The following is a 14,488-nucleotide window of genomic DNA, read 5'->3' on the forward strand; positions in this document are numbered from 1 at the left end:
CGTCTTCGTCGTCTCCGTCTCACACTGAAGACAAACGAAGACGAACAAAGACAGACGAGCTCTTTATGAACAAGTATTTATGGCAGCGTTCACACACTCAGAGACAGGAGGTCTCACTCTGATTCAAATCTCTTTGCTCTCATTGATTCTTCACATCGATCCTCGTCTTCCTCTTCTCGTAGCAATAAACGTTAGCGTTAGCTCCTCGCTGAGTGCTTTTCCATCATCGCAGCATCGTCTGCTGCAGCTAAACTCAGACGACTACGGTGGCCCTCGCAGACCACAAAGCACCAAGTCTTTGATGTGAAGAATCAATCGGAGGTTTTTTTTCTTCCCGTGAATGCTGCACATGCACGTAGCTCGTCGTTAGCGTTAGCTGCTAAATCAGAACAGGGTCAAACGTCCACGGGTGGACACAGGTGCTTATTTATTTATTTCCCATGATGCCGCAGGAAACGCCGACACAATTAGAAACAAACACTATTTCATGTTTTTATTTTTATTTACGTCCGAATGAGCGCGAATGAAAAGTGGGCGTCGTCTTCTTCCTGTTTACAAGATGAAGCTAACCAGGAAGTAGGAATATGTAAAGGTTAGCCTCTATACATGTGTGTATATATGTATGCATGTATATGTGTATGTGTATGTGTATATATAAATATTTATATACATGTATGTTTGTGTGTGTGTATATATATATATATATATATATACATGTGTTTGTATGTATATATATATATATATGTATATATATATATACATATATATATATATATATATATATATATATATACATGTGTTTGTATGTATATATATATATATATATATATATATACGTGTATATATGTATGTCTTTATATCGGTCTATAGATATGTGTATGGATATATGTTAGTATGTATATACATATATATATATATATATATACACATACATATACATATACATACATATATATGTGTATAGGTACATACATATATATATGTATATAGGTACATACATATATGCATGCGTATAGAAGACGACGTCCATTTTCATCACAAACACTAATTCGTCCATTTCTGATATAAATAAAGTCAATTATAATATTTAACGTATATATTTTATATATCGGCCAAACGTCCATTATCGCGTCGTACGTCGCAAAGAAAACAAGAAATATTGGCGTTAAAGAAACAAACACTTAAAGTGATTATTCGATGATCAAAATAGTCGCTTAATTAAATCACGGATGATTCGTTGTCGTGATTTATCTTCAAATCTAAAGACGCTAACGTTTGATTGACAGCTGAAGATTTAAATGTAAATAATAATCAAATCAAACGGGGAAAACGTCCGCGTCGTTGATTTCTGTGGTTTTTGCATGAAGAACTGAACAATCTGCTTATTTCTGCACCAACAAATCTAAATTATATTCTGTATGTGATTAAAAAAAAAAACAGTGGCAAAAGTTTTTTTACACAAATGTTTTTATTTTATTGTTTCAATGATTTTTTAATGAATGAATTCAGATTCTCTTTGTTTTTCCTCAATCGTCTCATGTTTAAAGAACTGTTAGATGCTGCTGTGCTGCCCCCTGGTGGTCAGTGTGAGCAACAGCAGCAGCTTAACACGGGAGATTGATGTTTGTATTTTTGTTAAAACGTTAAATGTCATTTAAATTACGATTATAATTAAAATGTGGGCGTGTCACAACGATGTGGTTATTTTTTTATTGCTATATGCAAATGAGTGTGTGCCCCTCCCCCCACACTTGTCATTGGATGGGGGAGGGGTGGGGGGCGGAGTTTGCAGGTGGTCAGGATACATCTCAGAACCTCATTCCACTCGCAAACAGAGTCAGAGCGCCCCCTATGTGTTGGTGAGTAAGCATTTGATTTTTTTTCTTTTTAAAACTGATCCACAGTAGATTTAGTTCATTTAAAGTTCGTTTAGATGTTTTTTCTTTGTTTTTCTAAAATTAAAAAACTTGGAAAACATCAAATATTCACATAAAAGAAACTGGAAAATCTGAAAAGGAAAAATAATTTAATTATTGATTAAATTGTTGCGGCGTTAATAAATAAATAATAATAAATATATATATATATATATATATATACATGACGCTGAAATCGCACATTTTTGTGGCTTCAGAGTTTATTTAAAACGTTTAGGTTTTTTTAAATTAAGAAAACCTAACATTTGTTGTTTTAACATTTTGTAAAAAAAAAAATCTTAATTTTTTTCTTTGTAATTTTATCAACATGTTGTCTTTGCGTTAAATTTGGGGGTAAAAATCTAACAAAAGTTTAAAAAAAATTTTTTTTTAAATATTGACAAAGTTAAAAAAATAAAAAAATTTAGAAAAATTCAAAAGCTATTTTTTGTGACGCTAGCAGCGTTTTTTATTTAAAAAACGGTGTAATTGTTACAGTAACTTGGCTAACTTTTTGTAAATGTAACGTTTATCAACAATTGACGTGAACATTGGAAAAGCATCGGTAAAATTTTTGGTAACAGAAAATTTCTTGTAAGCGTAAAAAAAAATGTGTCAAAGTTTGCAACAGTTTTCTGAAAGAAATTTTTTACAGCTATTTAAATAATATCGTGATTTAACTGAAGAGTTGCGAAGAGTTCGCAATCTTTTTTTTAGTTTTGTTACATTCAAACGTTTCGTTTTTTAATGTAATTCTTCTGTTTCAGTTTAAGTCGTTTAACGATCGTGAACAGATTTTTTTAGTGAGTAAAAAAAGAGGCGTGTCCTCGGTCACGTGATCCACTTCGTCTGCTACGACTTTTATTATTGAACAAAAACAGTTGCTTTACATAGAAAATAAGAGACAGTTTAAACATAAACAACAGTTCGACATAAATGTGACGATGGTTTTAATTCTCGTTAGTAAAATTCTTCGGATTAAGTTTTAAAATAACAACAAAAAACAAACACTTGACATTCATGTGCCGACGTAAACGTTAATATTTTCTGATTCTCTCACTTTTCGGTTCTAAAGTGTCTTTGAAAAATCAAATAAATTCACGTTGATTTAACGAAAAATTTGATCAGTTTATCATCAGAAATGAGAATAATTAAAAAAAAGGTAAACGACTTAAGCTCAATTTAATTAATTAATTAAATAAATAAATAAATATATTTGGAGAAAAACTGCTGACGTTATTAATTTGGAGAGAGAAAATTAAAAATTTGGCACAAAGCTAATGAGGAAAAACTAATCTCCAAAATAATAATAATAATAATAATAATAACAGCCATAATAAGCATTTATTCTGCATTTACACTGTAAAAAACAATTATGGCAACTTATGGCAAAATTTAAAATGAAAAATTTGAAATAATTGAGTGAATTATTCCCGGTGATTCTCAGCGAGCGTTAGCGCGCGTCATTTTAAAATCACCGATTTAAACAAAAACAAAACAACGCAAGTTACAGATTTGTCGCAGACTCGAACGTTCAGCTTCACGCGCGTCGTTATAAACGCGTCAGCGTCACGACAAAGATCGAGAATACGAAACACGTACAGATTAAGAAAAACGTTAACGATGACGGCCGATTTTCAACGTCTGTCTTTTTTTGACGCAGACGGAAAAAAAATTCCGGTAGAAAAAAAACCTGCGATTTGCTAAAAAATGCTAATAACAACATGCGTATTAAATACATTTGTTTATATGTGGAACGCGATCAATACACTTTAGAAACGTGGTTCACGACAAAAAAATAAAAATCAGTTCTAACATTAATTTGAATAAATATATTAATTAAAAAAATGAGCGCAGACATTTTGTATGTCACGTTTTTTTTTTTTTTTTTTTGCCTGAACGACCACCATATTTTAGCTCGATAGCTGTACGACTTATCGTACTTTTAACGTTACGTTTTCACTCCAACAAGGGGGCGGGGACATGACTCGTCTATATTTAGCGCGTTTCTAAGTAGCAACAGTGGTGGGTTTTTTTGTGTACTATAGCTCGCTATGCGCCGTGCCGCTAATCCGTTAACACGGGCTACTTGACATTTAGCACGTACAAGCTCTCACTGGGTTTTATATACGTTTATTACACAAGTAATTCGTACAAGGCACCGCTGTTACGGTCGCTTTAGCCGCAGCTAGCATTTCACGGGGCGCCGTTAATGGAGACCTAGCTTAAAATCGCAGTTAGCAAACGTCAAAACGGATAAGATTCGACATATGCTACATTGCTAGCATCCACAAACTGCTTTAAATACATTTATTTGAATATAAATTTTAAGCTAACGATAAACTGGCTAACGAAATATATATAACGTTTATTTGTTTTTAGAACCCGATCAAAATAATGTTTTTCATTATAATTGAATAACGAGAAATTATTTTGGTAAAATAAAGCAGAAATTGTGGCTCTTTTTTTTATTTATTATATTTTTTAACCGTTTTCTACGTTTGCGTGTTGATTTCTTGCGTAAATTCGGAGGCACGACTGGACGCTACGTCAAAAGCGGGGAGTTTGCCTCTATACGTTTGACAAGAAGCAAATATTCGCAATTGTGGGACATTTTCCCGATATCACGGCTTCAACTTCACGACAAACTTCACTCACATTCACGACGTCTGAAGTCGTAACAGTTTTCTATTACGAACCACGTACGCTAACGCGCTCTGTACAGCTGCTACGTTGGGTGGAAAGTTTGCGACGTGTTTGCGAAGAAGAACGACGCTTTCAAACTCACAGAATCTAGAATCGTAAGTCGCGAGAGCTAGCGCTGGTCGGGTTTAAATTAGTTTAAATTTGTTGTGAAAAAAATACTGATCGACGATTTTTAACAGATGCTAAAATATTTTCGATTCTTGGTTACGAAAGTCATGACGAGGGATGAGTATCAAGTTAATTATAACGTTCCGATAATGTTGACAAAGTTGCCGGTTTACGTTAAGTTTGTTTAAATTCGTTTAGTCGTCCCTCGTCAGGACGTTGATTTGTTTCGTAAAGCTAAACGCAGACTTTAAGGAAGTCGCGGTGCGTCGGAAGTTTGTTCGGTTTACGATGATTCTGCGAAAAACACGCAGGTAAAAATACTTGTACGTTGCGCTAACAACTGCGACTTTTAAAAAGTTCGCTCTTCACTTCGCTATAAGATTGCGTTTCTTTTTTTTTCTTCAGGCTAATTTTTATTTTTACTTATGTTAAAAAAAAAAAGAAATAAAAAAAAATCCAGCATCGTTTCTATGAAATAAAAACTCTGGCACATGAGCTTTTGGCACCTTCAGTGGAAAACTGGAGAACAACAGGGCGTAAAATATGACACCCCGAAAAAAAACAACGTACAAACACGTCAAATTATAAATATGTGTATTTACAATTACCGTTTTCCACGTTTTTATCCAACACTTCAATTTTAGTCTAATTTCAGTCGGTTCTGCTACAAGAAAAGTTCTTGTGTGTCGTCGCTGACGTCCAACGAGAAAATCTTTCGCTCATTTCTCGTTTTTATCGCAGTCGTGACCTTCAAGCGAAAGTTAAAATTCTAATTTTTTCAACTTGCGAAACCTGACAAACGAGTTTCTTTCAAATCCAGGATCGCTCTTCGTCATCCTGACCGACAGCTTTTGGCACCGTTAACAAACCCTTGAGTCCACTTCCTGATCCAGTACTTGTTTTGGTTTTGGTTCTGATCCGTAACAATAGAACATTGTGGCTAATCCTGCGACATCCAACCAGCGACTTCCTCTTATTCTTTTCATCCTAGCGATGTCGCAGTTCCCGTTAACGTTCACTCGTCGGCGGCCATTTTGTGTCCCTTCAAGAGTCCACATCCCGAAATTCACGCAGGGACACAAAATGGCGGAGCCGGCGCGTCTTTCAGTGAATCCTCGGCGCCGATCGGTCGTCGGTCGTCGTCCTCTTGAGCTTCACTCCTCGTCGTATGGCCACCAGATAATCCTCCACGTCGCCGTACTCCGTCTCCTCCAGGAGTTCCGGCAGAGGCCGGCGCTCGCGCTCGGGCACCCGCCCCCCAGGCTGCGGGGGCGGAGTCGGGGGATCCGTGCCCTTGTCGTAGGGAGCGGTCTTTGGCGACAGCGGCCCGCTGCCGCCGCCGCCGGGCGTCACGGGACTAAGCGGAGTCCGCGGCGAACTAGCGTCCTCCGACGACGCGGACCTGCCGGGGAAGCCGGGGTGTTCGGGCACCGTCGGGGTCTTCACGGGGATCATGGGAGGTCGGATGGGAATCGGGCCCAGGCTCAGGCCTCCGGAGGGTCGCCGCAGGTTGGGTTTGGAGGACGGCGTGCGGCGTATGGTGGCCACTCCCGGCGTGACGACGGCCGACGGGTTGGACGGCAGACCGGCCGTGGACGCCGGACGCTTGGACTGGAACATGCGGCGGTACGACTGGCTGACGTCGCTGTTCCTCGGGATGGTGCAGGATTTATCGTAGTCTGACGAGTGCGGCTCCGGATCCACGGCCATGGTGTAGTAGTCGCAGTCTGACACTAGAGGGAAGAAGAGAACGACAACATTTTGGAGCTGAACATCGGAAAAATTATGTGACGTCGACAACGACGCGTCCTTCAAAGACGCCTGTGGCGACGCCCGCATTATTAGCCCGTGTACCTTGTGCTGGGATGGCGTCCTCCGAACAGCAGGGGGTGTTAGTCTGGCTGCTGTAGCCGCTGGAGCTCTGCAGCGAGTCTCTGCAGGAGCCGTGGATGTCCAGGCGAAGACCTCGGGCCAGAACTCTGACCAACTCCTCATGGGCGTCTCTGTCCTCCTGAGGACACAAATGATCCGTCTCATGTTGGACGTCCATGAAGAAAAACTCGACATCATCAGCAAAGAAAAACAGAAGATGTTTAAACACTTTTTTAGTCGCGTTTAAATGCGTTGACGGTGGGCGGGGCTTCGTCGTCATTTCTCGACTTCACACATTGTGAGCAAACAAAAAGCAAATGACCCACAATGCAGTTTGTCAACAGCAACGATTATTAATCGATTACTAAATTGATCGTCAACTAGTTTAACACAATTATGGTATTTAAGTCACGATATTTTTTACGATATTATCGTGATGTCACAATTTTTAAGTCACGATAATATTATTTCGAGATTTATACGATATTGTTGCGATGTCGGGATACAATATCGCAACATTTAAGTCATGATACAATATTATCACAATATTATCGCCGATATCATGATGTCACACAATATTTAAGCCGCGATACAATTTCATCGCAAAATTAAGTCGCCTATGATTTAAAAAAAAATAAAAAAAAATATCACGATTAATATTATCACGATGTAACGATTGCACAATACTATATTTTTGCGAAATTGCGATTTACTCACACACCAGCTGTACTGAGAGTGAGTATTTGGCGCCATCGAGTGGACTGAAGCTTCAATTATTAATTTTCTTAATGCTAATCCATAAAAAGCTTATTTTTATTTTTATATGTTTATTTGTACATTTAAAAAGTAACATGGTTTATTTAAAGATAAATCAAAAATATTGCGATATTTCACTGTATCGACGTTAACAAACGCTGTCGTCATCTGACCTTTGCTGATGTCAGAGCGTGACCTCCCTTCAGCCCTTGTGGCTCCTCCCCCGGAGTGGTGACATCAGCACCCTCTGCTGTCTCTCTCCTGTCTCTGCTCCTCCTCAGAGTGTTGACCATGGGCTGGTCGTATGGACCTGGTTTGGTCCAGTCCTTCAGAGAAACACATGAGTCCACTTCAGTCCTCTTTAAACATCAATAATCAACTTTGTCCACAGACGCCTGAGGACAAAAAGTATCTCGGAATGACTTGAAATTTACCATCATAATAGTCGGCATCGCCCTGAACAAGGATCAGTTGAAAATATTTGAAAACCTCTTAAGGAATAATTTTAATGAATTTTTGAAAATCATGAAATGATCCATTTGCCCTGATGCACTTTGACAGTGATCTGAGTTTCTTTGAAAAAATAAAAAGTATCTCAGAATGACTTGAAATTTACCATCGTAATAGTCGACATCGCCCTGAACAAGGATCAGTTGAAAATATTCTCAAATCTCTTAAGGAATAATTTTAATGAATTTTTGAAAATCTGGAAATTATCCATTAGTCCTGATGCACTTTGACAGTGAGCTGAGTTTCTTTGAAAAAATAAAAAGTATTTCGGAATGACTTGAAATTTACCATCATAATAGTCGACATCGCCCTGAACAAGGATCCGTTGAAAATATTCGCAAATCTTTTAAGAAATAATTTTAATGAATTTTTGAAAATCATGAAATGATCCATTTGCCCTGATGCACTTTGACAGTGAGCTGAGTTTCTTTGAAAAAATAAAAAGTATTTCGGAATGACTTGAAATTTACCATCATAATAGTCGGTATCGCCCTGAACAAGGATCAGTTGAAAATATTCGCAAATCTCTTAAGGAATAATTTTAATGAATTTTTGAAAATCATGAAATGATCCATTTGCCCTGATGCACTGACAGTGAGCTGAGTTTCTTCAAAAAAACAAAAAGTATCTCGGAATGACTTGAGATTTACCATCATAATAGTCAGCATCACCCTGAACAAGGATCAGTTGAAAATATTCTCAAATCTCTTAAGGAATAATTTTAATGAATTTTTGAAAATCTGGAATTTATCCATTTGCCCTGATGCACTTTGACAGTGAGCTGAGTTTCTTTGAAAAAATAAAAAGTATTTCGGAATGACTTGAAATTTACCATCATAATAGTCGACATCGCCCTGAACAAGGATCAGTTGAAAATATTTGAAAACCTCTTAAGGAATAATTTTAATGAATTTTTGAAAATCAGGAAATGATCCATTTGCCCTGATGCACTTTGACAGTGATCTGAGTTTCTTTGAAAAAATAAAAAGTATCTCAGAATGACTTGAAATTTACCATCGTAATAGTCGACATCGCCCTGAACAAGGATCAGTTGAAAATATTCTCAAATCTCTTAAGGAATAATTTTAATGAATTTTTGAAAATCTGGAAATTATCCATTAGTCCTGATGCACTTTGACAGTGAGCTGAGTTTCTTTGAAAAAATAAAAAGTATTTCGGAATGACTTGAAATTTACCATCATAATAGTCGACATCGCCCTGAACAAGGATCCGTTGAAAATATTCGCAAATCTTTTAAGAAATAATTTTAATGAATTTTTGAAAATCATGAAATGATCCATTTGCCCTGATGCACTTTGACAGTGAGCTGAGTTTCTTTGAAAAAATAAAAAGTATTTCGGAATGACTTGAAATTTACCATCATAATAGTCGGTATCGCCCTGAACAAGGATCAGTTGAAAATATTCGCAAATCTCTTAAGGAATAATTTCAATGAATTTTTGAAAATCATGAAATGATCCATTTGCCCTGATGCACTTTGACAGTGAGCTGAGTTTCTTCAAAAAAACAAAAAGTATCTCGGAATGACTTGAGATTTACCATCATAATAGTCAGCATCACCCTGAACAAGGATCAGTTGAAATTATTTGAAAACCTCTTAAGGAATAATTTTAATGAATTTTTGAAAATCTGGAAATTATCCATTTGCCCTGATGCACTTTGACAGTGAGGTGAGTTTCTTTGAAAAAATAAAAAGTATCTCGGAATGACTTGAAATTTACCATCATAATAGTCGACATTGCCCTGATTAAGGATCAGTTGAAAATATTTGCATATCTCTTAAGGAATAATTTTAATGAATTTTTGAAAATCTGGAAATTATCCATTTGCCCTGATGCACTTTGACAGTGAGCTGAGTTTCTTTGAAAAAATAAAAAGTATCTCAGAATGACTTGAAATTTAGCATCATAATAGTCGACATCACCCTGAACAAGGATCAGTTGAAAATATTTGAAAACCTCTTAAGGAATAATTTTAATGAATTTTTGAAAATCTGGAAATTATCCATTTGCCCTGATGCACTTTGACAGTGAGCTGAGTTTCTTTGAAAAAATAAAAAGTATCTCGGAATGACTTGAAATTTACCATCATAATAGTCGACATCGCCCTGAACAAGGATCAGTTGAAAATATTCTCAAATCTCTTAAGGAATAATTTTAATGAATTTTTGAAAATCATGAAATGATCCATTTGCCCTGATGCACTTTGACAGTGAGCTGAGTTTCTTCTCGAAAACAAAAAGTATCTCGGAATGACTTGAGATTTACCATCATAATAGTCGCCATCGCCCTGAACAAGGATCCGTTGAAAATATTCGCAAATCTTTTAAGAAATAATTTTAATGAATTTTTGAAAATCAGGAAATGATCCATTTGCCCTAATGCACTTTGACAGTGAGCTGAGTTTCTTTGAAAAAATAAAAAGTATCTCAGAATGACTTGAAATTTACCATCATAATAGTCTTCATCGCTCTGAACAAGGATCAGTTGAAAATATTTGAAAACCTCTTAAGGAATAATTTTAATGAATTTTTGAAAATCACAAAATGATCCATTTGCCCTGATGCACTTTGACAGTGAGCTGAGTTTCTTTGAAAAAATAAAAAGTATCTCAGAATGACTTGAAATTTACAATCGTAATAGTCGACATCGCCCTGAACAAGGATCAGTTGAAAATATTCTCAAATCTCTTAAGAAATAATTTTAATGAATTTTTGAAAATTTGGAAATTATCCATTAGTCCTGATGCACTTTGACAGTGAGCTGAGTTTCTTTGAAAAAACAAAAAGTATCTCGGAATGACTTGAAATTTACCATCATAATAGTCGGCATCGCTCTGAACAAAGATCCGTTGAAAATATTCGCAAATCTTTTAAGGAATAATTTAAATGAATTTTTGAAAATCAGGAAATGATCCATGAGCCCTGATGCACTTTGACAGTGAGCTGAGTTTCTTTGAAAAAACAAAAAGTATCTCGGAATGACTTGAAATTTACCATCATAATAGTCGACATCGCCCTGAACAAGGATCAGTTGAAAATATTCGCAAATCTCTTAAGGAATAATTTTAATGAATTTTTGAAAATCATGAAATGATCCATTTGCCCTGATGCACTTTGACAGTGAGCTGAGTTTCTTTGAAAAAATAAAAAGTATCTCGGAATGACTTGAAATTTACCAACATAATAGTCGACATCGCCCTGAACAAGGATCAGTTGAAAATATTTGAAAACCTCTTAAGGAATAATTTGAATGAATTTTTGAAAATCATGAAATGATCCATTTGCCCTGATGCACTTTGACAGTGATCTGAGTTTCTTTGAAAAAATAAAAAGTATCTCAGAATGACTTGAAATTTACCATCATAATAGTCGACATCAACCTGAACAAGGATCCGTTGAAAATATTCTCAAATCTCTTAAGGAATAATTTAAATGAATTTTTCAAAATCATGAAATGATCCATTTGCCCTGATGCACTTTGACAGTGATCTGTTTCTTTGAAAAAATAAAAAGTATCTCAGAATGACTTGAAATTTACCATCGTAATAGTCGACATCACCCTGAACAAGGATCAGTTGAAAATATTCTCAAATCTCTTAAGGAATAATTTTAATGAATTTTTGAAAATCTGGAAATTATCCATTAGTCCTGATGCACTTTGACAGTGAGCTGAGTTTCTTTGAAAAAATAAAAAGTATCTCAGAATGACTTGAAATTTACAATCGTAATAGTCGACATCGCCCTGAACAAGGATCAGTTGAAAATATTCTCAAATCTCTTAAGAAATAATTTTAATGAATTTTTGAAAATTTGGAAATTATCCATTAGTCCTGATGCACTTTGACAGTGAGCTGAGTTTCTTTGAAAAAATAAAAAGTATTTCGGAATGACTTGAAATTTACCATCATAATAGTCGCCATCGCCCTGAACAAGGATCCGTTAAAAATATTCGCAAATCTTTTAAGAAATAATTTTAATGAATTTTTGAAAATCATGAAATGATCCATTTGCCCTGATGCACTTTGACAGTGAGCTGAGTTTCTTCAAAAAAACAAAAAGTATCTCGGAATGACTTGAAATTTACCATCATAATAGTCGGCATCGCCCTGAACAAGGATCCGTTGAAAATATTCTCAAATCTCTTAAGGAATAATTTTAATGAATTTTTGAAAATCTGGAATTTATCCATTTGCCCTGATGCACTTTGACAGTGAGCTGAGTTTCTTCAAAAAAACAAAAAGTATCTCGGAATGACTTGAGATTTACCATCATAATAGTCAGCATCACCCTGAACAATGATCAGTTGAAAATATTTGAAAACCTCTTAAGGAATAATTTTAATGAATTTTTGAAAATCTGGAAATTATCCATTTGCCCTGATGCACTTTGACAGTGAGGTGAGTTTCTTTGAAAAAATAAAAAGTATCTCGGAATGACTTGAAATTTACCATCATAATAGTCGACATTGCCCTGATTAAGGATCAGTTGAAAATATTCTCAAATCTCTTAAGGAATAATTTTAATGAATTTTTGAAAATCTGGAAATTATCCATTTGCCCTGATGCACTTTGACAGTGAGCTGAGTTTCTTTAAAAAAATAAAAAGTATCTCGGAATGACTTGAAATTTACCATCATAATAGTCAGCATCACCCTGAACAAGGATCAGTTGAAAATATTTGCATATCTCTTAAGGAATAATTTTAATGAATTTTTGAAAATCTGGAAATTATCCATTTGCCCTGATGCACTTTGACAGTGAGCTGAGTTTCTTCAAAAAAACAAAAAGTATCTCAGAATGATTGAAATTTACCATCGTAATAGTCGACATCGCCCTGAACAAGGATCAGTTGAAAATATTCTCAAATCTCTTAAGGAATAATTTTAATGAATTTTTGAAAATCTGGAAATTATCCATTAGTCCTGATGCACTTTGACAGTGAGCTGAGTTTCTTTGAAAAAATAAAAAGTATTTCGGAATGACTTGAAATTTACCATCATAATAGTCGCCATCGCCCTGAACAAGGATCCGTTGAAAATATTCTCAAATCTCTTAAGGAATAATTTTAATGAATTTTTGAAAATCTGGAAATTATCCATTAGTCCTGATGCACTTTGACAGTGAGCTGACTTTCTTTGAAAAAATAAAAAGTATCTCGGAATGACTTGAAATTTACCAACATAATAGTCGACATCGCCCTGAACAAGGATCAGTTGAAAATATTCTCAAATCTCTTAAGGAATAATTTTAATGAATTTTTGAAAATCTGGAAATTATCCATTAGTCCTGATGCCCTTTGACAGTGAGCTGACTTTCTTTGAAAAAATAAAAAGTATTTCGGAATGACTTGAAATTTACCATCATAATAGTCGGTATCGCCCTGAACAAGGATCAGTTGAAAATATTCGCAAATCTCTTAAGGAATAATTTTAATGAATTTTTGAAAATCATGAAATGATCCATTTGCCCTGATGCACTTTGACAGTGAGCTGAGTTTCTTCTCGAAAACAAAAAGTATCTCGGAATGACTTGAAATTTACCATCATAATAGTCGGTATCGCCCTGAACAAGGATCAGTTGAAAATATTCGCAAATCTCTTAAGGAATAATTTTAATGAATTTTTGAAAATCATGAAATTATCCATTTGCCCTGATGCACTTTGACAGTGAGCTGAGTTTCTTCAAAAAAACAAAAAGTATCTCGGAATGACTTGAAATTTACCATCATAATAGTCGGCATCGCCCTGAACAAGGATCCATTGAAAATATTCTCAAATCTCTTAAGGAATAATTTTAATGAATTTTTGAAAATCTGGAATTTATCCATTTGCCCTGATGCACTTTGACAGTGAGCTGAGTTTCTTTGAAAAAATAAAAAGTATTTCGGAATGACTTGAAATTTACCATCATAATAGTCGGTATCGCCCTGAACAAGGATCAGTTGAAAATATTTGCAAATCTCTAAAGGAATAATTTTAATGAATTTTTGAAAATCATGAAATGATCCATTTGCCCTGATGCACTTTGACAGTGAGCTGAGTTTCTTCTCGAAAACAAAAAGTATCTCGGAATGACTTGAGATTTACCATCATAATAGTCAGCATCACCCTGAACAAGGATCAGTTGAAAATATTTGAAAACCTCTTAAGGAATAATTTTAATGAATTTTTGAAAATCTGGAAATTATCCATTTGCCCTGATGCACTTTGACAGTGAGTTGAGTTTCTTCAAAAAAACAAAAAGTATCTCAGAATGAATTGAAATTTACCATCGTAATAGTCGACATCGCCCTGAACAAGGATCAGTTGAAAATATTCTCAAATCTCTTAAGGAATAATTTTAATGAATTTTTGAAAATCTGGAAATTATCCATTAGTCCTGATGCACTTTGACAGTGAGCTGAGTTTCTTTGAAAAAATAAAAAGTATTTCGGAATGACTTGAAATTTACCATCATAATAGTCGCCATCGCCCTGAACAAGGATCCGTTGAAAATATTCGCAAATCTTTTAAGAAATAATTTTAATGAATTTTTGAAAATCATGAAATTATTCATTTGCCCTGATGCACTTTGACAGTGAGCTGAGTTTCTTCTCGAAA

At 35.3% G+C, this 14,488-nt stretch overlaps 1 protein-coding gene across 1 annotated transcript in view; it reads right to left on the minus strand.

The window, feature by feature from the left end:
* Nucleotides 1-5,834: 5,834 nt before the first annotated feature.
* The window catches only part of LOC310935700 (protein MTSS 1-like), a gene marked incomplete at both ends in the record, with an annotated part of 59,103 nt that continues 50,449 nt past the window's right edge, over nucleotides 5,835-14,488 (minus strand). Inside the window, 3 exons of the mRNA XM_083899634.1 lie at nucleotides 5,835-6,463; nucleotides 6,585-6,741; nucleotides 7,532-7,684. Of these exons, the coding sequence (XP_083755760.1) occupies nucleotides 5,835-6,463; nucleotides 6,585-6,741; nucleotides 7,532-7,684 (939 nt within the window). The remainder of the gene's footprint in view (nucleotides 6,464-6,584; nucleotides 6,742-7,531; nucleotides 7,685-14,488) is intronic.

Source organism: Microchirus variegatus (genome assembly GCF_963457635.1).
Source record: "Microchirus variegatus genome assembly, chromosome: 13".
Lineage (NCBI taxonomy): Eukaryota > Metazoa > Chordata > Actinopteri > Pleuronectiformes > Soleidae > Microchirus > Microchirus variegatus.